Below are 27,990 nucleotides of genomic sequence, written 5' to 3' on the forward strand. Positions count from 1 at the left end.
AGCAGGATCTTTGAGAAAATACCATTTTTTGTAGTGTCTAATACTAAATGCTTTGAGAAGAGTTATTAATAGCATTAGGAGTCTCCAAGGAGGAAGGGTATAAATATGCCATAGTCCAGGTTGGCACATGGGCTTCTGAAGGACAGAAGCTGTGAAGAGGGTATGGAAAGACACATCAGTGTGAACAGCTCACTTCACTCAGAGTCTGGGAGGTACAGGACAGATGTGTATGCTTGTGTGTAGCAGAGCTTAGGCTGAGCTTTGAAGGAGTTTCTGATAAGGCTTATCACCAACTGAAAACAAAGTAATTTTACATATTTTCCTGAAGATGATTTTTGGCTGTATCAAGGAAAAATATCACTGCAATAGGGAAATATGAGATGCTGGATGAAACTTTCATCTTTTTCTATGGGTACTTGTTTCTGGAATAATCTTTCTGCTGAGATGGGCTCTAGTCCTCTGTTTTCAGATACAAATGAGGATCATAAGAAGCTCTACCACCAGATGTGTGGTGTTCTTCTGTTTCCTGAAGCATGAGGAGACTGATAGACAGGACATCACTGACTGTCAAACTCCAGATGTACTGTGGCAGTATCACTGTGTGCTTGGGTGGTGTACAAATCCCATGTAATTAAGTAGTGGCAGTAGTGGTACAGTGATGTGAAAAGAAATTTGTGTGCTTCAATATGATCAGTCCTGTGCTAAGATAATACACAGTATGACCTGGTAGTAGACTCGTATGAAGCTTTTCAAGCAGTAACTCAAACTAAAAACTGATGGGTGAAGATTTTGGTATTTTTCTTCTGAGCTTTTCTTGAAAGGTATCCTGTCCTCAGCAGTGTGCATTCACAAAGGCAAATAGAGTGACAAGTCTTTACATGTGTTAGGCCTTTAAAAATACACATTTTATGGATGTTCAGCAAGCATAGCTGCATGATTAAAATAAAATGGCTTACAAGAGAGTTGGATGGCATTAGACAATTAGAGGATCAAGTCTCTAGTCTTTTTCCTGGAAAAGTAATCTGTTGTGTACAGGTGAACAGGCCCTGGTGATGAAATGATGCAGATATATGGAACAGAGGACAGAATGGGAAAAACTTGTTTCCCAGGGATGGACTGCAACTCATGAAGTTAGGGTTGGATACGTTTCCATGCAACAATGAACAAGACTGACAAATCATCCTAATAGTGTATTTCTCATCTCTTCTGAAGAAGCAATATTTCAGAATGAAACAAATTATATTTAATGCATACATTCAATGACTTCATGTGCAGCATGTGTCTCTGAATTTGTTATAGAAGATACTAATAAAAAAATTACAGTTTTACTGTGTCTTTAGTTCTCTTCATTTCATATGTTTTGATGCAGTCACTACTTCACTGTTAGAAGCTGTATTATCTCATATTCCTCTCAGTGTTTTGTGTTTCTATTGGACAATTTAAGATGCCAACTCTTCTGCCAGTTCTCTTTGCTTTTGTTAGATCTGAAAGTGTAATAATCCAGAGAGAGGATGTTATTAATTAACATAGTCTTTTTCAAGACGACCTATAGAATCTATACTTAAAGCAAGGATACTGGTTGTAGATTAATTAAGTTTTTAAAACCTAATTGTGGTAACCTCTGCTTCAATTATAACTCAGACTAGTGGTTTTCTGCTAGGAAGAACTGTATAATAACTCAGCAAATGATTCATCAGTTGATTTATTGGAAACCAAGGGCAGGTATGTTAAAAAGATACTTCTAAAGGCAGTAAAAGAAGGGATGCCCAGTAGTAAAGAGCTTGAACTTCTGGGATTTGGTGGGTTTTTTTCTTTGGTGTTTGTTTTTTTTTTTTTTTTTTTTTTTTTTTTTAATGTTGTTTCTAGATGTCTCTGTTCTTGATCTTCTACTTCAGCTGGTATGGCTTGTTTGCTTTCTTTTCTTGTGAAGTTTCTGATGTACTGAAGTTTTATTTAGCCATTGCAGTCTGCTTTGATGCACTTCTTTCAACATGCTATTAGATTCTGAAAACTTTCTGATCTTAAACAGCTTGTCTTGCCTATTTTCACTACAGAGTATGCCAAAATAAACCAATTGAAGTATATTTACACTTACAGTACCTTATTTATGAAGTCAGATTGGTGGTTTTTAGGTTTCATTCTTATTTTAGTAATTAAAAATGACTTGAATATTCTCAGTCACCAATATTCAGTTTATTCATTACTAAGCCATTATAACTTATCACCTAAAACATCATAATACCAAGAGACTTCTACCTGGCAATAAATGTTATGGAGGTAGGGCATTATGTAGTATGGTATAGTGTAGCACAGCATAGTTAGTTGCAAGTCCAATTCTGCTCTTCTTCCCAGAGATGGGAGTGCCCTGAGGGTTTTTTTGTAGCTCTCTCTCATCTCCCATCATGTCTTGATTTGGAAAGAAATTTTCACAGAACAAAACTTCTGGCTGGACTATGCCTCTACTTTCCAGTTCCTCAGATGATAAGGAGGCTTCTTTGAATTGCATAGTGTTTTATTGCATAGACTGTTTTTAAATGAAAACAGTCTCTGGACTGCTTTAATTTTCATTGAGGACCTGTTGTGGCCAATGCACTGAGTGTAAATTTGAATTTTACCCCTTTTCCCCTGCTTGTGCTGGGCTAGGATGGAAGATTTAGCCTACAATTTGAGGATGCAAAAATTCTGAGCATCTGTTTTGAAGCGACATAGTATTGAAAGAGCCATTTTCAGTATTGTGAACTGGTTAACATGGTTGAATTTTTGAACTTTCAGTAGAACTCCATGGATCATGGATTGCCAAGTACAATGGTGCTACTGGGTGAATATATCAACAAGTTAAGCCAGCTGTTATGGTGGTTAGAAAACCTCTGCTAAAGCAAGCAAATGGTAAAGATAAAACAATTGAGTTGAGAAGAGGAGGCTCAGGGGAGACCCTATCACTCTCTACAACTCCCTGAAAGGAGGCTGTAGCCGGGTGAGGGTTGGTGTCTTCTCCCAGGCAACCAGCAAGAGAAGAGGACACTGCCTTAAGCTGCACCAGTGGAGGTTTAGGTTGGACATTAGGAAGAAGTTTTTCCCAGAAAGAGTGATTGGGCATTGGGATGGGCTGCCCAGGGAGGTGGTGAAGTCACTGTACTTGGAGGTGTTTAGGAAAAGACGGGGTGTGGCGCTCAGTGCCATGGTCTGGTTGACAAGGTGAGGTAATGCCATAGGTTGGACTCAATGATCTCAAAGGTCTTTTCCAAACTAGTTGATTCTGTGATTAGTTGCCAATTTATGAATCTTTCAGAAACACAATTTTCTGAGGTTTAAGTAATAAGTTTTTTGATGTTTTTACTTACTCATTTTCCTGCAAATATTGCGTTATAAAACCAGTCTGATATTTGGTGGCCTGGTTGGAGCGCAGGAGTGGATCACACAGATTTTGTCTCTGTGGCTGAATTTCATGAGATAGAACTAAGGGGAATATGAACCTCATAGTTCTGCCTCTACAGTTTACGTATTTCATCATCAAAGGGCAGATTGAATGTCAACGGGCAATATGGAGGAAGGCATAATAAATGTGTTACAGCTCTGTCAGTGATGACTCTCGAGATTTTGATAAGGAGGGTGGTAATGTCTCTCTCAACAGTTCTTAACAGACTGGAATGAAGTTGGGTTCTCCTAGGCAGAACTGTAATAAAATATAGGCATTCTAAAATTTGTTTAGTTAAACCTGCAAAAACAACAACAAAACCCCCAACACATTAGGAGTGTGAGATTTATGAATTTTCTAATATTGTGTATTAGAAATATTACATGTTAATGAAAGAAATTTATGGAATAGAAAGAAGCTGTAAATAAAGGTGATGAATAGGCACTGTTGTTGCATTTGTTTTGTTTTCATGGTTCATGAGAAAACTACAGAGATGGTTTGAGTCATCTAATCCTTCATTTTAGTATTGTAGTATAGTACAGTAGAAACAGGTAAGTTTTACCCTGGAAGGTAAAATCATAGAAGCTAAGGTTGATTAGGCTGGGAACAGATTAGCTGGCTCACATATTCATGGAATAAAATGCATTTTCTGAAGAGATCTTTAAATGAAGCACTGTAAGGGAGTGTTGGTGGCAGAGCAGGGGAAGGCTAGGCTGCGATGAAACCAAAGAAGTCGGCACATTGAAGCAGAATAAGTATGTGTGTGTGTGCATATTTGTTCATTTGGCTGCTTTCTAGATTTGGAAGCCTGTTTTCAGATTGTGAATGAAGTTTCACTGGGTTGTGTTGTGTTCCTTTTTGCTAAATTTTGGTTTTGAGGAAATAGAAGGAAGACAGCATGATATCCAGTTGGTGGACTACTTTATATGCATGGATTTACTGTTTCTTGATGTGATTGAATGCAGCAATACTGAGATACCAAAATAAGATGCTGTCTTGTTCCAAAGCCCACTGAGCTAAACAGGGAAGAAAACACAGAATCAGAAAACTGCCTGTTGTAAGCTTGAAATCCAGAAGTTTTCCCACTGACCTGATGCTAATAGATCTGTCAGTACAATATCTCAGCTCCAATTACAGGGGTTGTTGGAGGTATTATTGCTCTGTTTCTACTGTGTGTGTTATGTCAATGGTAGTGTAATCCCCATCCTCATGCACTGTCTAGTAAACCATGGTGATCTGTGTGATGTGGGTTAATTGAAGGGAAAGGAAGTCCTGTGAATCAGTGGTAATAGGCATTAGCAGATTATAATGTTTTATTGGCTCCTCATTACACAAGCTTTGAAATTTGAAGATGACTTCCGTACAGAGATGGGGGGGCTGGGAAGAAGGATCTGCGTTTCATATCAGCTGCCATACCAAGCTACCCTCAGGCTAGCATATTTGCCCCCCCCTTTTGGATCTCACTTTGTCTTAAAAGGTGGTTAATTTATTTTTTTGTGTTGTAGCACTATTAATTTTTGCCTTTTGGAATAGTTTGAATGCAATGTGTGTTAAAAAAGGCAATGAGAGCTTGGTTTTATTTTGGGTAAGGGCTCTTACTGTTGGGGAAGGCTAAAGAAAAGACATCCTGTAAATGAATTAGGATTCATCAGTTTTAGTGACTGGCATGTTTCTTAATAACCCTTTGCTCTAATTGGCATTTTAATTAAAGATGACATTTTAATTGGTTATTTTACCAATTTAGCTTGGTTATTAGCATCAGCTACTTCTTTCATTACAGGTAATTTATCTATGCCATCTCAATATCCATACTAGATATTTTAAAATAGTATTTTGCTGTTCTGACAAAACTGAAATGCTTTTTTCTTGCTCCTCCAATGCAGTTCCTAGTGCTTGTGCTAGTCTGCAGTGTTTGCCGTTGAAAAAAGTGGACTTAATATATCCTAAGTAGTGCAGATGAACAAGAAAAATATCTCAATAGCAAATAACTATAAATTAATTGTCACTGTTAGTACATTAAGTCTTTTCAATGCAAACCAACTGTGCAATATTAATTATAGCCTACCTGCCAGGTGCTGTCTAGCTATGCATTTTTCAGACACTTGAAATATAATCTGATAATTGTTTCCTTCACTATTCTTATTCCATCCTGGTTTTGTGTATGATCTTAATTTCATATTTTAAATTTGACATGAAGGTAAATAGAAAACATACTCTTAAATCTGTGATGCGGTAATAGGATATCCTTCTAGAAAGTAGGAGAGTGCAAAATATTCATAGGGAACAAAAAATGCCTGTAAGTACTGCATAGAAACTTCAAAAAACACCCAAATAACAAAAATAAAGCCAGGATTGGGCAAAGGTATGTGCTTAATAGGGTTTAATAATATTGAGATTTTCATTTCTCTTTGAAAAAAGATCCTTGGGTTGATTAGGAGAGCTGGAAGCTTCAAAGAAGCCCACAGGAGCTCAGCTGGGGCCTTGAATGGGCTTTGAAAATCCGAGCTTAAGAGAATTTAGCCTCAGCAGCTTTAGGTTCTCCATTATTATATTTTGCTTTTTAAGTAGCTGTCATGTTGTTGTCACCACATTGTGCCACAGATGATAGAAGTGTGGATGTAATGATTGTCTATTCTTTAAATATGCCTTTTGAGAGCTAATTAATACTAAGCACTTGAAAATTGTCTGGCAAAGGGCATGATATAAATGGAATATATGAGAAAAAGTTTTTTATCATGAAAACAGCAAACCATTTCTAAATACTTGTGCAAGAGATCTAAGGGCTCCTCTGAGGTGCCAGATTGACAACGCTGCCTGATCCTGTACCCACAGAACATATGCACTGTGGGCAGCAGTACAGCAAGTTATCCTGCCTGTGCCTCTGCCCTGTCCTAGATGGCCTGCCTCCAGCTACCAGCTTGCCTCCTGGTTCTGCTAAAACTGACGTTTAATACCTGCTTTTGTGATAATAGCTTTTTTGTTTACTATGGGTGGTTGCCTGCTGTGAACAGGATGGAGACTATCTTCTCTGCATTTTGTTTTTTATTCTGTGCTAATGAAGGACATGGTGTTAAATGGTTTATCTAGCACAACAACAATTTTTATATAAAGGAAAGAGAACTCACAAAACAAGGTGAAGAAACGTGAATCTCATGGTCATTGTCATTAATTCTTTTCTCATTTCACGTGGAGATAGAAAATTGTCTTCTTGTAAGCGCAAATGGCTGCTAAGATGCTTCTTAGCCTGATTATAGGGGCTGGACCAGAAAGTGGTTTGCTTATAAAACATCAGCATTGTTTTGGTTATGTTTTATTTTTGAAAATATTATGCAGAGAAATGTCACTATAAGTACTTAATGAAAACAACTTCAGGTCATAAATTATAATATGGGTCTCTGCATTTTGACTGTGTTATGCTGCTAACATCTGTTGTAAACTGCCCAGATAAGCTATCTTTGTTCCTAGTCCAATTTCTGTGAGGCAGTCATGGAAATGGGCTATGTTTATTTGTTTCAATTCATTTTATTAAAGGGTGAGAATAAAAAAGGGGTAAGGATGGGGAGGCATGACATTGTTCCTTCACTCTTACAAATTAGTAGCATGTTCAAGGTAAACAAGTATGTTCGTAATACAGAGATTTAACCAGATTTTTAAAAATTGCTTTAAACATAAGGTTTGGGTTTTTTTAACATTTGCAAATAACAGTTGCTTTTATGGCTCATCAGAAGAGAGCCTGATACTGCTCTCAGTGATGTTTCCTTCATGTATTAGTTGAGATATATTTAAAGCAGAATGTAATTGTTCCAGTTGAAGGTATTGATGTTTAGTGTGGGTGTCCAGCACTGCAATGGAGTGCTAATAAACCTTACTGATCTTAGAGCAAGAAGTTCCTCTAGACTGTAAATACTAGACTACTATTTGAACCTACTGAGAAGTTATGCATAGAAATACCTAGCTGAGAAAGTTAGGGATGGCTTTTTGTTAATAATTGTTTACAATATCGTTGAGTGTATGTTTTATTGCTTACAAATCTTACTTACTCATCCCTATCTCAAACTTTTATCAAGCTTTTTGTTTGCTTCGGTTACACTGAATGACCAGGTAATGAATTTTCACACTGATTCTTGTGCAAAAGGCTGTGTTCTGCTTCCTATTATCTGGGAATGTTGTGTGCATAAATGCTTAGCTGCTGAGTTAGACTGGTTTCCTTTCTGCTGTTGTTTTGGAGAAAGCTTATTCAAATGCTTCTGTAACCCCAAATATTTCACAGCTTTCCCTTTTATCTCTGTACTCAAGGGTTCAATATTAGAGATTCACTTTCTATCAGAGGACATCTGGGCAAAATAGTCTTGCAGCCAATCAATACTGCTCCTAATCTGGCAGGATAAAGCTGTGTGTTCCCTTCCACTCCAGGGGACTGCTTTTGCTGCCTGTGCAGCTCCCCACTGCCTGCCAAGACCAGACTTGGCTTGTTGATGCAGTGGTATGGGGAATTAGGCAGTGGGCTGCCAGACTAGTAAAAGCAGAGAGGCTCAAATTAAACAGAGATGTTCTTGATTTGTGGTGCTGGGAAGTATAGAAAGGTCTCTTTGTCTGAATTGCAATATCTGAGCTAGCTTGGTAGGCTGCATGGTAATACTTGTCTGTGATGACAGCAGGCATCTAACATGCTGGGGATTTAACACTCTCAGGCAAGTGCTTTCCTCCTTGTATTGGTTTCTGGTAAGGATGAGCTGTCACCTCTCAATGTGTGTAGAGAACAGAGGTCTCCTGAGATAAGGCTGTTCCTTATGCTTCCTGAAGAACCATTAAATTTCTATCACTGCAATGTGATCCATGCCTTGGGTAAAGACATTGTTTTCTGAGCCTATTCTTCTGTCCTAACCTCTACTTCTATGATGCTATTTTTTTTTTTTTTAAATCTACAAACAGCAAGAATGTAGAAATTTGTAAGTAGTAATAATTCGGTGTTTTCATGCAGAATCTCACAGTGACATGATGAAAATCATGCATTCTTACTGCATCACCTGGTATGTATAAGCCTTTGTAAAATGAGTCATCATTCATATCATGTTGCTTTGTATAAATTTGCTGGATTTGGGAAGCAGTGCTCAATTTTTAAAAACAAATCAATACTGTACCAGTATTTCAACATGTTTGTTAGTATCATCCAGTAATAGCTGTAACAATCTTTATTTTGGTTGAGGCTGTTTAGACTGCTCCATCTAAATTACTAAAAGAAAAAAATTGGTTTAGTTATGGGAACGTAACTGATGTACAATATAACATTGAGATTTTGTATCTGTCTGAGATCTGTGTGCATGCTATTTAATACCAGTCATTGAATTTGTGTGTAAATTTACACTGAGTGTGTAAAAAAGTTTGGAGTATTTTTCTGCATAAAAATAGTACGTCATGGACATTTGCCATATATTTAAAAGCTTTTAAATGCTTTTAAATATGTTCAGGATTTCCCTTTTACTCTGAAATGTTATTAGCCATCAAAAATTAACAGAACTGGGACATCTTTTTAGGGTGAAACTTTTTAATATTTGTGCACACAATTTTATAATGCAATTAATTACAGAAAGTTCTTCAGATAGGTATTATTTCTGTGATAGATTACATAATGCATTTTACAGAACTGTTTCAGTCTTCTTTTTGCCAGTCTGAGCATCTGGTGAACAAAATAATTAAATTTGAGGTTTTAATTTCAGAAACCAGATTTTCTTAAAATGCATACTCAGCCCAGCTGCTAAATCTCTCCTTTGGAGTTTTTTCATACCTGATTTCTGATTATGTAAGGCAAATGGTAAATTTGGATTATTATACAGATGAGATACAAATATTATCCAGCAAAACACTGTTCACAGTCTGTGTGTGTTTGATCACAAGAAGCAATTGTGCTTATTTTGTCAATGTGGATGATCTCTGACCTTTGCATTTCTTTATCTTAAATGATACATATTCTGCGTGTTGATTACCAATAGTGTCCAGGAGACTGACAATATTTAGATGTAAATACCGCAGTACAAGCAGTGCACATTTGTGGTCTAATTCAGCAGTGTGTTTGTGACATGAATCACATTTTAATAATTGGGAGGGCAAATTACAAGACAGCTGTCTCAACAGAGAAAATAAGAATTGTTTGCATTGATAATTAGCATTTCTTTTTTCTTTAATTATTGCACATTTCAAACAGTTTTTTGGCACTTTTTGAAAGGCTGGAACATGTGTTTGTTTGAAAAGAGGAATAGAACCTCTGGTAGCTCACCTCGTCTCAGTTGTAGATCAGTGTTATAATCAATTTTAATTATTAATTATTCTTAACATAAAAGTTTTACTTTGATTTTCCACCCCATTCCATCAGGGTGGGAGAGAGCGAGAAAGGAGAGTTTGAGCATACAGCTGTATCATGCTTAATTTTCAGCTGGTCTTAAAATCACTACATAGATCCTGTAGTTAGCTTGGAAGAAGGAGGATTAACAAAAAGTGGAAACTCACTGTTACAGTTTAGCTTTCAAGATCTGAGGAAATTTTGCAGTACTATAAGATATTAAAAATTACTTAGATATGAGAAAAAAATCAAAAGTCCTACAGATGATGTAATTCATGCGGTAAGTAGTAGAAGATATTACAAATATTATTATAAAACGTGTTGCAAACCGAGCCTTTGATTTAAATTTCTTTAATCTAGCTGTGTGACAAAGAATCACAGAACCCCTAAATATAAATGCAGGATATGGGTGAGGAGGGAACTTGTAGCTGGGTCAGGGATCCATGTTACTCAGATCTAAGGGGTGGTATTTACACAGGTAGAAGTCATAAGATTGTCCCACTTATTGTGTTTTCAGGGCAAGTAGGTTGTATGATGTGATGAGGAGATCGTCAGTGTTATATTACAGAAATAGGCCAAGCTATGTCTAGTAAGACAAGACTGTGTCAGAAAAATGTTCTGCACCTTAAGAGGCAAAAAACCTCTCAAAGCTGTTTCAAAGGTTTAAAAGAAAATAGCAAAAGGCCTACGTTTTGCCTTCACGTGTGTCCTACTTCTGGCTAGGATAGAGTTAATTTTTTGCAGTAGTTGAGGAGGTATGACTAGGAGGTTTGTCTATATCATCTCACATTCATTGCCTGGGGTTGGGAAAAGGGACTCTTGCTTCTGAGAAGGATGTTCCTTCCAGTGGTAGATGATGTGGTGGGGAAGAGCTACTTGGTATTTGATTATTGTTGCAGGCTTTCTGTGTAGATCCTTTTGTTGTCTTATACCTTTTCCTATTAATACTGTTGCTATTCCTGTTGATTTTCTTATCTCATTGCTCTTTCTAGTAAATGGTTCTTATCTCAACCCATGATCTATGCCTTTTGTCCTCGCAGTTGCAGGGGGAGAAGGAAACAAGTGTGGAGTGGTTTTAGCAGGACTAAGTTGGAGAATATCACTGGTAAACCACAACAAGGTTTATTGTTGACTTGAGTAGCTATATAATACACTTTCTTTAACATAAACAATGAAAAACAGGACAGAGTTTGAAGTACTTGTGGTGTATTTGTGCCTTTTGTACTTAAAAGGAATCAGGTAAGTTTTCGTGAGACTATTGAAAAACTACCTGCCAAGTCAACATTAAACTTCTAAGAAAGAAGGGGTATAGCTCTCAGTGAAGCAATTGTTGTAAGCAACTTTTTGTGAAAGGAGATATGTTTCCCCAAGAGTAGCTCAGTTACTGTGGCAGCCAGCATTTTCACCTGTGACAAACCAGAAAAGATCTGTTGTTCCTGTACATCCACTTTGAATGAAGAGATGGCTGGTAGATTACTTGTATGGGATTATTCCACTAGGATTTGATCAGATGTGTTGGTGTGTTTAGACTTTGTCGTTTTTTTGGGTTTTGGTTTTTGGTTTTTGTTTTTTTTTTTTTTAAACAGCTTCCTAACATTTGTTTGAATGTATGAGGCTCACATGTTCCATCCCTTAAGATGTGTAGTTTGAAGGAAAAGATTCCTCTCACTTGATTTCATACATACAGCAAAAATCTGTGCGTTCCAAAGCCCTTTAGGTCATGATTCATCTCAGCTAGTTTGGATGAGAGGAATTCCATTCTAAAAATGCCTATTTATTTTCTCAAGCTACAGAGAGACCACTGAGCCATGATTTTAGACTTACGCAACTGTTTGTTCAGATGAATCCAACTGAAGACTGTCTCATAGACACAGGATAATTTGGTGTACATAGTGATGCAAATCTCTTTTCAAGTGGAGTGTGATGTTTTTCTTTGAGTACATTACTGTCTTGAGACAATTTAGGCATTCATGAGTGGACACATGCTCTAGGTAGACACAAAGACCTATTCTTCCCGTAACAATTATTTCCTACATGTTACCTCAAACCCTTTTTAGTTCTACATTTTCAGTAGCACTTAAGACTCTCTAGATATTCCGTATTTCCAGTCCATGTTACTGTTAGTTAAAGCTCTTTTAATGTAACACTTCCGTCTTTGCGATTCTTGGGAACAATGGATATAGTGCTTTGACATCTTGAAATGCAGTTGTATATGTGGTACTCTCAAGGTCTATTTGAGTTTCACTTGAATGGACTGAGACCTAAGATAAGTCAAAAATCAAGGTTTCCTTACATACTCATATTAATAAAAGAAGATTTTTAATGTGTTTAAAATTGTAAGGTTACAATCAGTATGTAAAAATATATGGAGTGAGCAATTATCTATGTTGGTAAATATTGATACAAATTGCTTGAAGAATGTAAAATCCAGCTTAAAATTTAAGTCGGTATACCCATCCTTTGATAAACTTAGAGGATTCATCTATGTTGGGCTGTTTAATATTCTCATGTGGCAAGCACTGTGAGCTGTGTCACTTGGGAATTTAGGGTAATACCAGAACAAAGCATTAGAAAATACAATGTAGTAATGTATTCTACACTGGCAGACCAGGAAGCAATTTACCCAGAAGGTCTTTCCCAGCCCAAATTTAAACTTGCCTGTGATGCAGTGATTGTGAGGACAAACTTCTCCCATCAAAGGTCATCTTTTTAGTTAATGGTTAATACACCTACTGATGCTTTTTGTCTTCAAATATTTGAAATATTTTTTGTCACTCAGCTCTTCCTCTAAAAAATATTTACAGTCCTTTTGTATCCCCTTCCCCCACCCCCAGTTAGCAGTCTCATTTAGTCAGTTGTCTCTGCTCTGCAGTCTCTAGGAGCTGTTGTTCCAGTCACATATTTGTTTGAATCAACTGATTTAATTGCAAGAGACTGCTCTGGACACAGATTGAATACTGAGGTAGCAGAGCACTCTTTGCAATCTTTGATCAGCACCTATATGTAATTTCTAGTGATGAGCCTGGGGTTTACCTCAAAAGGCTGCCACTAAACAAATACTGAAATAATTAATTGGCAGCTTTTGAAGCACCTGTGAAATTGTCTGTGAGCATAGGTAAGAATTTTTGCTTTATCACTTGTAACAGGCATTCAGTTAAAAATGTTCTGAAAATGCAGCTGGATCTTTTATGCAATTGAGTTATTTAGAAAGTCCTGATAGATCAAGAGAGGATGTGTAATTTAATGTTATTCTTAAGTTTTAAGGATTTAGTTTTATCAAACTGGGGAGTATAAGTTCTTATTTCCAGTAAAATAGGGGAGGTGGATTTAACTGTTTCAGGTAAGAGTAACCGGTGAACCCTCAGTATGTTGTTTTTGTGTTTGAATATATAAATTGCTCAAAATAGCAACATATGTGAAACTTTGTGTACTCCTGTTTATCACATTCACAGCCTATGAACCTGAGAGAAAACCTCCCCTTGGGCTGCATTCCATTCATGGATGGTAGCAAAGTTTTAACATACATGGGGTATTGCAAAATACCAGATATATTAGTCTCCATAGAGCTACCATATATCTACATATTTCCCAAAGCCCAGGGCCTTTTTCTTCCTGGAAATTTTGTAAAGTTCACCAAAAGTGTTTAGTAATTTTTTTGGGATTTCTTATGTCTTGGTAATCTGGTTAGAACAATAGCTGTAAATGATTAAAACTCCCAGAAGATCGACCACTGCTCAGACACAGGTCAGCTGCATCTCTTTTCAGCATACCAATCAAAACTTAAAAGCAAGAAAAATGAAGGCTTAATAGCTCCCTAGGAAACAAAATTTCAAAGGTATGTGAGCTCTCTGCTATTTTTGATTAGCCTTTCTCTTTCTCATGAGCCTCATAAATAGTTTTCTTGCATAAAGACGTTGCTTCAGTTAATGGGTCAGAGCAATTTAAGATCCATGTAGGTGTACTCGCATTGTTTGATTGAACTGTATTTTCTTGCTTGCTCTTTCCATTGTATACCTAGAATATGAGAATATGCTTTCTATATTCCCCTTGATTTCCACCTCAGTGTTGTCTTTCTTTCTCATATTCCACCCATGTTTTTGGTAGGTTTTGAGAATATTTTTGTATCTTCTTTTTTAAGGTAGCTCTTCTGTTATACATGCAGAGTTATAAAAAAGAATACAAATATTGCCAAGTATTTAGCATGTAAATAAATAAGGCATATTCATTCTTCCTATTGTTTCCCAAACATTAGAAATGTAAAAGCTACACCATACTGTTTTAGTCTATTTCAGTAGTACAGAGGAACATTCAAAACAAGTTTGAATAAAAATGGAGAAATATTCTACTGAAACCAAATTTATATAACTCTTCAGGTGGAATTTGTCCTTTACAGCATGTCTGCAGAAGTGCTGTAAGGCACAGTGAAATGTAGGCGTTTTATGAATCTCTTAAGAGACTGCATATGTAGCAGGGCAGTGCTGGGTAAGATAACCAAATGTCATTTGGGTCTGGTGCTCAGTTATGTAGAGAGTACTGTGCATGCAACACAACTGTCATCCCTCACAACAAATCTTTAGGAGACATCATAGTAAAAGGCTAGACTGGACTATCTCTTAAAAATATATTTTATGTTCCCTTTCTTATGCTTCTTTATCTCTGATACTCAGTGGCAAAAGAATTGGATGATGCAAAAGGCATTCTTGTCTCGTACTGGTTCCAAGCCTGAAACAAAATTGTCATGTAATAGCAGCTCTAATTTCTGTAAGGAGAATTCAGCCTGTTTGATGGAGGTTGCTATGTAAGATAAAAAGAATTTGAGAAAACCAAAAAGATTTGAGTTGCTGTACCATTTATAATAATGCTTTCTGAGAATAGAACAGTCTCATATATATGTGTGTATATATACATAATTTTTAATTCATTTTTTCTAGTTCATTGTGTGCACCAGTGTTAATTTGTGCATTCAATCTGATGATTTTGAGGCAGCTGGCATCCTTCTTTGCAGAAAAACATTGCAAGGATGTAAATGTTAGATTGCTCTTTATCTTTTTTTTTAATCCATACAAATCTGAAAATAAATGTTTTAATATACGTTGACTAGAGCCAGGAACAATGCAAACGGTTGTAATTCTATCCTCACTGATAATGTGGTGGCTCCACATAGCATTCTATCCTGAAGAGGAGTTCTCCCCTATGAAGAAATGCAGAGGATAGGGTAACACCACTTACAGAAATAATACAAAATGTTTCAGCCACGCACTTTATTAATAAAGGAAATATCATCTCTAGACTTGTCCTTATGGGGTCACTTTTTATCTGAGTAAACACCATTTCATTTATTAGAAAGAGCTGAAACACTGCAGCTTTTTGTATTGCCATGAATCAGGCGTGTGTTTGGAGCAGAATTAATTTTGTATCAGAATAAATAATTCTGTAGGCAAGCATCAGTGCTTAGAGATATTTTTTTGGCTCACCACCTGCCTTCCCAGACTGCTTTTATCTGGTGCAGACAAGCCTTTCTATGGCACTTCTATCATACATGTTTGCAGAGAAGATACTGGCTTCTTATTCTGAATGCTGGCTAAAAGCAGTGTTCTCTGGCATTGCTCTCAAATCCTCCAAGAGTCAACATCATCTTCCTTTTCTGATAACTCTTTGTGCGCCTGATCATAATGTTTGAAGTTAGACCCATACAGAGACCCTTCATGCTTTCTCCCTGTGGAAAAAGACTACAAAGAAAGATAAGCTTTCATGGTTAGTTTTTAAGGCCATTGTGAAACTACTGTTAAGGGTAAATTATTAGAGCCACACTGGGGTGCCACATCACCTAGAAGTTTCATAGGAGCATATCAAGCCTGGAAGTTACATCCCTGGTATTCCTGACCTAGCTATCTTCAACGTGAAGCTGAATAATTTTGCAGAATGTTAGTGGTGAGCCTTATTTTTATTGCCTGAACTATCAACCTGGAGGACAGTGCCAATCTCAAGGGAGTCAGGGTGTCTTGACACTCTCCCACCATTTCTCTCAGCAATGCTGCCGTCCCTGGCATTGGTGGACCAGAACAAAGGCTGGTTTGTATCTGGGGCTGGCTTTAGCTGTACACTGAGATTTACAGATAGCACTTGCTTTGGGTCCTGGCATAGACACTGTTGTGTTTGAAACAGGTAAATGGGTATTGTCTTCAGTTCGTTCTCCCTCCCAGCCCCCAAATTCCACATCTATTATAACTGCACATAAACTAGAAGGTCCATTTAAATAATGAGCTATTAGTACTGAAAATTGCTGGTTTGTCCTAAAATTTGTACGGCATTTCCTATCAGCATACCCAGAAAATAATTTCTCTGTTTAGATTTCCAGAATTTTTTTAATAAAAACATAACTATCTTAAGCATAAAACACTATCAGCACTGCTTATAATACCCAGGATGCAATTCAGTAGACTTATCCTGTACACAAACAAGAAAATTTGAAAAGCACAAATTGCAGTCACAGTTTTATACCTAGAGCTGCCTCAAAGTTGCTTTATTGGTATGGCAAAAGCTGAGAATGTCCACGTGGGCACAATAGGATTTTGGAAAAGAAAGTAATCTGTTGGGTCTCTAACGTAGCCCTCATTCCCACCTTTGGCAATGATAACAACCACGGAGCAGTGTTTTGGTGTGCAGCCTCCCAGGCAGCCACTAGAATGCACCTTATGTGCTCATGTAGTTTTAATACATCTGAAGGTCAATGAGAATGGGAAGAAACCTAGGAAAAAAACTCATTATCTGAATTTTTCCTACAGCTGTACAGCAACCTTTTCATTGTAGATTTTGTAGAACCATTAAAACTGAAACAGTAGTTGCTTACAACTCACCCTCCCTGAACCTTCTTCTCGACCACGTTGATTTGCAACACCCAGACTCTGTAAAGATATTTATGTTAACTTCCACCAAATTTTACCGAATGTGCCACTTACAGGAAAATATTATTATTATTACTACTACTGCTACATGGAAAAAGCCTGCAGAGAGCTTGAAGATTCTGGTTGCTTTCTGAAAATTCTGTCAGTGTAAACTTATCAAGAACTATCTGTGTTGATAATAAGGGCAGTATAGAGAGGATGATTCTCAGAATATATTCTGGTGGTTTTCCCTACTAGTCTCTCAGTAACCTGTAGCTTACAGTGAAGTAAAAAGTTATTTCAGGCATATTTCACCTGACTTAAGTCCACCTGAATTTAAGGCAAGTATTTGAGGTACTTAAACCAGAAGTTTCATCATCTTGAATGCTTTCTGTAGTTTCTTTAGAGGAGGAAGTCACTAACCTCCCCCCATCATCACAAATATTTCAACATAGTATTTTCCTCATTGTGTTGTTTAGCAAGAAAGTCTAAGGATGTTCCTGACTTGGATAGCTTGTTCCACTTCCTTTAGGCCTGTGTTTGCACTGTTAAATGCATCTGGAAGACTATTTTACTCTAAGTGTCTGTAAATTATTAGAAATTGTTATTGAATGACTTTTTTGTGTCTGTTAAGAGAATAAAATAGTAAAAAAGCTCTAAATCATCTTGACTTTTATATTTCTAGGTGACCTAGTAAAAATCTATTATTTAGTGTGTGATCATCATGCTGTCTAGGACTCTGGATGTTTTATTCTGCGATTTGTGTGTATGTTAAATACCAGTGTAAAATGGTAAATAATGAATTGGATGCCACTGTAAAAAAAAAAAAAAAAAAAATTACCAGCCAAGAGCATTTAATTACCTGTTTATGTTGAAAAGGCTGAAGACCATGGAACAGTGTGCTGAATGGAACAAGCAAGAGTTGCCACCCTGTGCTTTGCGTGTTAAAAGTAATGAGGGCAGCCCAAACAAAATTATTTGCATTCTGTCCAACTTTGGCTTGAAAACACCATGCAGTTTCACAGAATAGCTTAATTGCCTAGCATAGCTTAATTGCCAGGCATGGAAAGTAATAAAATTCACATGTCTGACCACGAAATGAACCAGAGAAAAATCAGAGGAACTGCTGGGTTTAAGCAGCTTGGTTTTGACTTATCTTGGCTATGTAATTGTTATAAGCATAAATCCAGATGTTGATCCCTGCCAGCGGTATCTCATGTTTCATCTTCCTGCATCCTGGCATTATGGTTTTGTGCATTCTGTGGATCTGGGAAACTGTCAAATGGGGGAAATCACAAGTGGGGTGGGAATAGGCTGCACCTGAGAGTGATATCTGGCTCTGTCCTGCTGTGCATCAGATTCTGTGGAAACAGAGTGAGAAAAGCTAGGTGTGCTTGGGAAGGTTATAGCATACTATTGAATCTGATCTGCTTCTTAATCCAATAAAATCCTAAATTTATGGAAGATTTTAACAGCATAGTTTTAATGACTGCTTCCTATTTTATGGGCAGTTAATGCCTTAGTCTTGTTTTTTATTTCACTGACTTTCCCAGGATGCCCTAATAATGAATAGAAAAACGCTCTCTAAGCATCTGAGTTTACTTTGGTGAGCATGTTTATAATACACTGCATAGCTGCAGAAGGAGGTGATTCTCAAAAATTAGAATAGCAAGCAAAATTCATTATATGCTGGTAAGATGTACCAGGCTAAAGTTGTGTTTGGGTAACAAGCTATCTGGGTATGTGTTCTCTCATATAGCATCTTAGTGTACAATTGTTTATATTCCTGCGATTTTCCAAGGCGAATGCATCTTCTGTTTAGTTATTTTTGGAAAGGACTTGTCCCTGTTGCTTGATTAGTCCTGTATTGCTATCATGTTCAATTGTATATGAAGATGAAAATAGGTAAGAATAGGTGCTTCACATTGTAGTGTTGAGAATAACTACAATTTTGTTTCTTGTTGGAACACTCAGTCTGGGGAAGAAATTGTATCTCATAGGGCACTGTGCTATCAGTGCTTCTTTGTATCAATATTGATCTCTTGATTTTGTCTCGTTGTGTCTATCTCGCCCTTGTGTCTTTCTCCTATTTGTAACTGGATCACAATGAGAAAGCTTAGGGGTGGGATGAGGTATTTTAAGGAGGATTTTTTTGGTCCATTTTTTATTTAGTATTTTCAGTATTTTAGACAAATAGTCTTTGCTTTTCTCTTTCCTATATTTTTTCCTTTACATTGGTACCTGGAATTCACTAGCTGTTCTGAGTTGAATACTCTATCCCCACAGTGATGTAGAGGGGAACGAATGGGATCATATATTATTTCATCCTGCCAAGTACTAAATGAAACTCCAGTATCACTTAACAAAAACAAACAAACAAAAATACAACAAAAACAAACAAAACCACAAACCCAAACCAAAACTAAACAAAAGAAAAAAACACCCCAAAACAAAACCACCAAGACAAAAACCATGCAAAATCCACACTCACACCCCCCTAATGAAGACAGATAATCAATCAGTTACAGTGTGACAGAAAACTGTAAATCAATCTTGATGATTTTTTTTTTTTTTTTATCTCAACAGGTCTACAGTCAGGATGTAACCTCCTGTAAAATGGAAACCTGTGAAGAAAGATACAGATAGCAGTTGGATTTAAAAGTGGTAGATGACTATTTCTCTTCTTAAGCATCAGCTCTTTAAAACGCTATGGTGATTTGGAAAGTCTCAAGAGTGAACTGCAAAGTTTTCCTCAGCTCAATCAATGCATTTCTTATTCATTTCTCCAAGTCATTGATGTTCAGAGATGGTGTGTGATGGAAAAAAGCACCATGTTTCTGTGTTTGTAGCCCCTGTTTTTTGGATTAGTTTTTTGCATTGCTGAACCGATTTCATTTTGAAGGGCAAGGAGTGAATGTGATGGATTTATCTTCAGAGATGAGCAAACATGGAAGGAATCCAGTAAGTCATAAACTAGAAGATCAAAAGAAGGTAAGATTGGTTTTAATTATACTTAATTATATTTGAATGACTTGCAAACTTGTTGATGACTTCTAGGAAACTGGAAATGAATATGCTTTTGAGGATAGAGTAGACTCTACGCTGACACAATATTGCAGTACAGAAAACTCTCTGAATTTTTCTAGCAAACTGTCTGTCAAAACCTGTACTTGCTGACCTGCTGATCTGAAGCAAAAATCTGACATCAGCCTAAGACAGTGTGAGATCATTGTTTTTTACTATGCACGTGTGGGTAGATACCCTTCTCATTCTGTTCTATGAGTAGTTCTGGATAATGTATTTTTGTTCAATTTTTATCCTTCAGTATCTAAGGCAGTTTAAGCATGTAAATTCATGCTTCCATGGTATGGGAAGTTCTTTCAGAAATCCTGCTTCTGCAACAGACTATCCTAAAAATTTAACCTTCTGTATTCATGTCCTTTACTTACTCATACTATGGTCTAGAAATATTTCCAGTGCCTATTTCATGAACCTCAATTTGATGCCTTAATTTCTTTGGGGGATGATAGAAAGACCCGTGTTTTATTGGTCTTTTGGTATTACATTAATGGATTTTTCCTGAAAAAACGTTTTGTTTGCTTAGTTTTGTGGGTTTTCTTAATCTCTAGTTTATTAAAAGTTCAAAACACTCTAATATTCTTATTGCCTGGGTTCTAAGGTAAGGCCTGCACTGATTGGGAGCCAGCAGAGAGAATGTATTCCAATGTACCATCTGAGGCTGTGGTGTGCTTCATACAATGCCTTAAAGTGAGATTTACTGGCCTCTTAGAGTTATTGCATAGGTTCAGTGGGACTGTCCAAATAATGTATTGAAGTGCAGGTTATCTGCTTCATTATTACACAGACTTATAATAAATGCTTTTGGCTTGAGTCACCTTTTTTTTTTTTTTTAATTTTTGGTATGAATGTTTCTGTCTAATGTTTTAAATAATTTTGATCTTATTTGGGAAAAAGTAGAAACTGGTATAGTTTATGGACAACATAAAACAATTTTAAATCCTATAAAATCAAATACTTGGTTTTAGTGTCTCTGAGATTTGTATGTGTTAATCTAAGTCATTAAGTCATAGCCAATAACCCTCTAAAGTGCAGAGACTTGTAGGAAATATACTATGCTAACACACGATGAAATTATTGCAGAAAACATATTCAGCCTTTGAGCATTTTTCGTGTAATGGAGAAGAGGGAGAGGTATATGATAAAAGATTATTAGTTTACAGCATGGGACTTTCTCCACTTTATAATTCCCACCCTTCTGTGGCACAAAAGAAAAGCTGAGAAATGTTACATTAATCTCACTGTCTGGTGAACTGTTTTCTGAACCATTATTTTGTGACCTGGAACCAAGTATGCTCGAGTCCCCTTTTCCTCCAATCCCCCTCTTGTTTTAAAAGAATTTTTTTCCCATCATGTCTAATGCCTGCAGATTCACTCCTAGACACGAACTCTTTGGATTGCTTAGGAGGAGAAGGTTTGTTTCAAAGAGGATCTGTTGTACCTCAAGGTCAAATCTTTTCTTTGAGCTAGTCTGTAGATATTTTATCCATCGGTAGAACTATGCAATGACCACCAAAGGCTCTGCAGCTGCTAAGAGACTCTGCTTTTGTGCTGTGGTTGATGCTGAAGAAGTAAATGTGATGATAATAAACAGAAGACTTGTTAGTTTTCATTTCCTTCAGGGATCTTTACTAGCAATTGAATATCATTCGTATGCTAATATCATTATTGAAGGCTAATATTAAAAAAAAAAAAAAAAAAAGGGTTTAAAGGTGGTGGTGAAACATAAGAAGTGAAACATAAGAAGTAGTAGCTATTTGGCTCTTTTTGCTGCATTGTCTCTAAAGCAAAATTTTAAATAAACAGATCACTTTAGGAAATATTATCTGACTTACTGGCTGCCATGGGTCCTGTAGTTGCCCACTACCTGGATCAAACTAGGCAAGAGTCAAGCTGAATTTCTTGGATGCCTTATGTCCTTTCAATAAATAAAAAAATATTGTATTCTTGAAAGACTCAACTGTTGTGTAACTGTAGAATATATTGTTACTGTTTTCTGCATGAGCAATTTAGGAAAAAAGTCAAATTGAGAAAAAAAGCTCCATATAAGACTTCTCAGGTAGTTTTAGAAATGCAGACTGTGCTTTGGGATGTAACTTGTCTAATAATTTTATAGCTATGCTATATATATAATAGCATAGGGTTATTTTTCTGTGGTCTGGATTTGTGTCTGAACAACTATATTTAAATCATTTTTCATATTACTAGTGTGTATGATACTCAAATATACTCCTTGGCTCAAAACCCATCAAATGCTGTCACCTGCATTTTAACTAGGTGCATACTTCTCTTGTGGCTGCAGAACTGTCAAGTTCCTTATCCTTCCTGTAGCTTCAGGATGCAATGACATTTTTATTGATTTCTGCAATAGCCTGCTTATGTTTGTGGGACTGGCAGGTGTTGCTGGGCTGATGCTCACAGTCTAAGATGTAGCTTAGTCATGAAGTGTGAGCTTTTGGTAGCCATGTGGAAGCAGTAGTCTGATTTTTGTGGCTGAAGTGTTGGGAAAAGGAGGGAGGCAGGCTACTAGTGCAGAGAAGGAAAAAGGTTTTAGAAAGTCCATTGTAATTAATTTGACCTCTTACAGAAAACAGGCATAGGCCTTCCTTCTACAAATTCTTCTATCTGGATGCAAAGCCTCAGGAAACTGGGAATGAGCTGGAACAGGTAGTTCTGGGACGTCCATCATTTTTATCTGCCCAAGGGCTATGTGTCCATGGTATCTCCATCCAAAAGATGCCTTTTTTCCTCCAGGCTTGGTGTGCCAGCCATGCAGCTTCATCCATGTAGAGATTTCAGGTTAAATGCTGTGCTTCAGCATCTGTTTGCCCTTTCCACAGTGTACTGTGATTTCTTATTAAATAAGTATGATAAAGCTAAAGGCTTTAGGACAGAAATGTCAATAAGTAGCAGATCTATATATTGCTGTTTACAGTATGGTGTGCAAGTTCATGATTTTAGCACATCGCAGAGAGAGCCACCAACTAGCCTTTTGAATAACAGATTTCTCTAGACAACTTGTTGCAAACAACCATTTTAAAACCTGAAAGAGGCTGTCTTTTCTATCTGCATTTCACCATTCAGAAGGGTTCTTCTGTTTTCAAAATCAACATTGCAATTTGTGATCTGCCACATACATGGTTTATGCTAGCCAATCTGCGAAATGCATATTCAGAATTTCCTGACTACTCCAGTTATTTAATTTTCATGTTTTCCCTATACAAGAAAGTCCCGTTGTGGCCATTTCTTGGACAGACTATCCAGGTTATATTGTATCTTCAAAAAACACCTGCTTGCTGCAGGCAGGCAAAGCCAAGCCTTAGAATGATGCTGCAGCTGTGGCCCTGCTGAAGTCTGGCGGCTGGGGGTGGGAGCCTGACGGTGGTTCACTGTGGGCGTGCGGATGTCTGCGAGGCAGCACACAAGTAAACAACACAGGTTGCTGTATCCTCAAAGATCATTTATGTACTTGATCATGCATAAAGCTGTAAAACTGTTTCAGAATTATAAGAATGTACAAAATGCTTCCCAGTAACAGTAATACTCTGTGCCTTAAAGGTTTGGCATATCTGCTTTGTCTGCCAACTAATTTACTGCTTTCTGTTCCACAATGTCTAGGGTGTTTCAGACAAGCCCTCTGAGTCCCTGTCCTGACACATACTAAAAGATGTGTGCCTGGATTTGAAATCTATTATGCAGAATACAATAGGAATGATATTGTTGCAGAATTTCTTGTTTCCACAGTAGGAGACTTTGTGCCTTTGCTGACACATTTTATCCATGTCTTGGAATTCTGCACACCCAGAATTCTTGCTATGGGCACAGGGATAGTTTTTCATCACATTTCTTTTAAACTCTTTTGACAGAAGGCCTTGATCCTTCTGTTTAGATATGGATTCAAACCAAATGAAAATGGAGGGTAGTTTTTAGCACTGCACCACCTCCTCTGCAAAGATATATATGAGAAAGCTAAATATGAGAAAGTATAAGAATCTCTGTTGTTTTCAGAACAAATGACGTTGTTTTCTTGTCTTTCTTTTGGTAGGCAGATGAGCCACTTTATTTGGAGGCACTTTCAAATAATCACCAAGGCTCTGTTACTGAGCAATAATTAAATATAATTAATTAGCAGAAATAACCAAACAAGCTTTGTCTAGTGTTAGATGTTTTGCTGATCTCTCTGGTAGCCATTTGGAGTTTAATTAAAAGTCCAAGAATCAGTCAGATTTTGCTTGATAGGATAAAATAATAGTTTACTGTCAAAAGCACCAGGCGGTCTTGATATGCAATCCTTTAAAAAAAACAAATCAAGAGAGAGGGTATAGAAGGGACAGATATAACAGGAATAATCAGCATGTGCACGCCACACTGTTCCTCCATCCCGTCTCCTTTGTCCTAGTCAATATTCAGTGCACGAGACAACATTTCAGGAAAATCAGATGTTGTCCTCACGAGGCAGTGGGTCCAGAAGCATAATTTGTTCTCCTGAACACTCTTCTACTGCTGTGTCTGTGCTCCCCATTTTCACACTTCAGTTCTAATTTTTATGACTAAATCTGTAGTCATCCAACAAGTGTTTTGAAAAATAATGACATGACATCTTGTGCAGGCCAGAGTTGTTGCTATTCTTGTTTAATAGTGCATTTTCATTTGAGGACCTGGGATCTGAATGATGTTGCTTTTTATGTGAACGAGAAGGTTGATTTCTCCCATTTTGTTTCTATTTCTCTCCGAGGCTGCTCTGAGCTTTCTCTCCCTTCATGCACTCCAGCCCCTCCTACACATATATACATATACATGTATATTCTGTGCAGCTCTTGTCCATCTGCTCCTCTGTGTCTGTCAGGAGATGCTTTGCAAACAGCTGGAGGTCTGCAGATCTGCTGAAGAATCAGTGATTCACTAAGCTCAATGTTCACTCTTATCCCGTATTGCACAACAACTGGCAGGGATTTTGTGGGGTTTTTATTAGGATATATATTAAGTGTTTTAATCAAAAATAGTGCAGCAAGGGAATGGTGAGGGGTCATCAGGGCTGAGGGAAGATATTTTTTCCTTTTTTGCTTTATTTCTTCGATGCCCTAGAATTAGGCACAGATAAGAAGAGCCAACACAGCTGATAAGAAGAAATGGACTGTAGGGATAAAACTACAGTTGCTTTTTTATATCAACTTGTCATATATTACCTCTGCCATTCCTTTCCTTAAGCTTTCTCCCTCCATACTCCATGTGTTTTCTGTTTCAAAAGTTTTGCTAGAAAGACTTGAGTTATCTCCCTGCCTATCAAACCTCCCTGGGGCCCCACCACCTGACTCTTCTCACTTTCTGAAATTGTTCTGTGCACACTGCTAGGGAAGTTCAAATTTTAAAAAACCAAAAAAACAACACACAGTCTTAATAAATGGAGTTAAATATCATTTTATGAAATATGAATCCCATATTTAATAATGTATAAAATAAAGTCATGTCCTCTGCTGCATATTAACAGGGCTTTTTCTTCCTTTTGGAGAATCACAATGTAAATGAGATAGTACATATTTCTCTTTTATACTTTTTCATTGCCTTCCCCAAACCACTATTTGCAAGAAAGACTTGATTAAAGGGAAGAATTTTGTCCCAGTACTGCACCAAAACAGCTAAAAATTTAAATACTGATTAAATTAATTCTTTTCTTAAAATGATACTGGCTGGCTGGTTTTTTTATATTTTGTTAGTATGCCTCTGTTTTGTAGATGGTTGCTTTCCTTCCCAATCACTATCAGTTTTATCTTATAGTTGCTGCTATCAATGTGTGCCTGATAACTGAATAAAACTTGGTTTTATCCAGGAATACTAAGTAAAAATTGTACAGGGTGTCATCACTGCCTGGTTGGAAGGAGATCAGCTGCTTTGCAGCTGTTACTGCTGGCAGATTTTTGTGTAATCAGATAGCTGAAATGAGTGCTATTCTATATGTATGTATACAGCATGGCTTGGGATGTGCACTACAGAAGGCGGTGGTGCCTCATTTGGGTTGGTTACTTCTCTCCCCACTGAACAAACAAACAGACTGACTGGTCTTGGTCTTCACTCAGTGCTAAAGGCATAGTTTTCAATTTCTACCAGTTACATTGCAAAGGTAGATTTAAGTGTCCTGTCTCAAATGGTCTTCTCTGTTTTGGAATAAGATACAATGGCTAAGAAGCAGAAAACAGTGAAACTGATGGAAATAGTATCTCATGATTATACAAGGTTCTCTAGAATTCCTTGAAGGTTACCAACTACTTGCACAGTTTAAATATGTCAAGTATAAAAGAAAATAAAAGACTAAAGGACTTTATACTATAAATCCTGTTTTTTGATTGCCTTTTTTAAAACAAAGCTCTTATTAGCTTCAGTACAAAGAACATTTTAAATGATAATAAATAGCTAAGCAAGTAAATGAAGCTTTCTTTTTTTGTCGTCTCTCTACAGTGGCATTGCAAAGCAAGGAAATCACTGTCATTGTTATTTAGTATTTTCCTGCTCTTAGCATTTTTATCTTTCAAAGTGTTCTGAATAATATTTGTTTATCTGCTTTTGTCCTGAAATCATCATCTTGGAAAATCTTACGTACTTCAAGGATGAAATGCTGAACTAATCTGCAACCTTGTCCTATCTTTCATCTTTTAAGAAGGAGCACAAGCTTGAGAAGCAGTTGCATACAACACTATATAGTGGAGAATCTGAACCTGGCCTTCTAGCTGATCCCTTCTCCTGCACTGTGACATCGTCTCAGGAATTTTATCAGCCAACTTCATGAAGATCATACCTTCAAAAGGTGCTTTGAGGTTTCTGCCGTTTGAAATCTCATCTTCGTGATAGTTTCCAAAATAAGTGCATTAGCATTCAGCTATCCTTCTTGCTGATTTTGAAAATATTTTCCTAAATTTTATCGATTATCGTGTATCAAACCACACATTTAGAGGAAATGCCTATTTTCTTGTTCCCCTTCTCTTGAACTTGCACTTCCTATGGGATTCTTCACTATGTTGAACAGGCTTCATACAATAAAGATTAATAAAAAATGGCCAGATTTCCTCCCAAAATGTTGGAAGAAGTAAGTAAAAATCACTTGAACCTTCTGCTTATTCCAGTTCTGGACTAGATTTGAATCTCTGAAAGACAGAAAAATCACTAGAGCAATGTTGACATGGATGCAAATAAAGCTTTTTTTTTCACTTTGATAATTTTTCTACTTCAAGTGAAAAGAAATGCTGTGTTTAGGAAGTATTTGGGGAAACCTGTTGTTGTTATTTTTACCACATTTGCATTGAGCTAGTTTCTTGAAATCACTCTGTAATGTTACCTTGAGATTTAACTGGATCCTAAATTCAGGTCAAGGACTCTGCAGCTTCCTAATTATCTCTGCAGTCTGGCAGTACAAGTAAAGCATTATACGTGTTGAATCTGTATGTCACGCAAGGAAGTCCTACTATTTGCTTCTCTAATTCCCCTGGAAGGCTAATTTTTGAAATTGGAAGGAGAAGCATCTGCTGCTACTGTATCAGAAGCAAATAAGTGAGGGGCTGTACTGCAGTGTGCCTTTGTGGGAGGGATATAAAGACCTCTTTAAGATTGCATTTTATAAACATTAAAGCAAGAAGTTTCTTGTGAAACTGCATTGTGTGTCTGCTTGTAGAGCAGAGTTAATAACCTTTTAAACTCATTTTAGATAGGCCTAGCCTAAAGCAATATATGACAGGACAACCTTGCCTGGTACTGTGGCTTTTAGCTTCTGAATAAAATTATCTGGTGGAAAATTGAGTGATTGCCAGCAACAATTAGTAGTCTCAAATTAAACTAGTTCTTGTTTTTTTAGATACGATATGTAAATGCACACTCTGAATTGGGAAAGTGAGAAAGGGTTGTATGAATGCAGAAATGATGCACAGAAAATTTGAAGCCTAGCTTCTACAAATGAGTTTTTTCCTAGGATTTTTGCATCCTTGCTAAAGGAAATACATGTGAAAACCTTCCCAAACCTCAAAACCTGTAGAATTAGGGACAAGGTATATTGTGAAGGTTGCATTAGTTTGTCATGTTAATTTTTTACTGCACATAGCCCTCAAATATGAATCTCTGGAGTCTGGGTATTGTACCAGAATGGAAGACTATGCTTTGCTACACCGTAACCTAAAGTGCCAGGGTGCATTTATGCTGTGCTCCAATAAAAGAATACTGCTGGGAAGATGCTTCATTTTTATCTTTTTTAATGGCTAGGTGCTGATGTTGGCTTTTCTCCAGTGCTCAAGTAC

General features: G+C 37.0%; 1 protein-coding gene across 1 annotated transcript in view; it reads left to right on the forward strand.

Moving 5' to 3' along the window:
• NAV3 (neuron navigator 3) overlaps positions 1 to 27,990 on the forward strand; it is a 525,470-nt gene that overhangs the window by 113,502 nt on the left and 383,978 nt on the right. The window contains exon 2 of the mRNA XM_017733278.1: positions 19,223 to 19,627. Coding sequence (XP_017588767.1) covers positions 19,556 to 19,627 — 72 coding nt within the window. The 5' untranslated portion in view covers positions 19,223 to 19,555. The remainder of the gene's footprint in view (positions 1 to 19,222; positions 19,628 to 27,990) is intronic.

The sequence above is a fragment of the Corvus brachyrhynchos genome, unplaced genomic scaffold (assembly GCF_000691975.1).
Source record: "Corvus brachyrhynchos isolate BGI_N302 unplaced genomic scaffold, ASM69197v1 scaffold32, whole genome shotgun sequence".
Classification (NCBI taxonomy): domain Eukaryota; kingdom Metazoa; phylum Chordata; class Aves; order Passeriformes; family Corvidae; genus Corvus; species Corvus brachyrhynchos.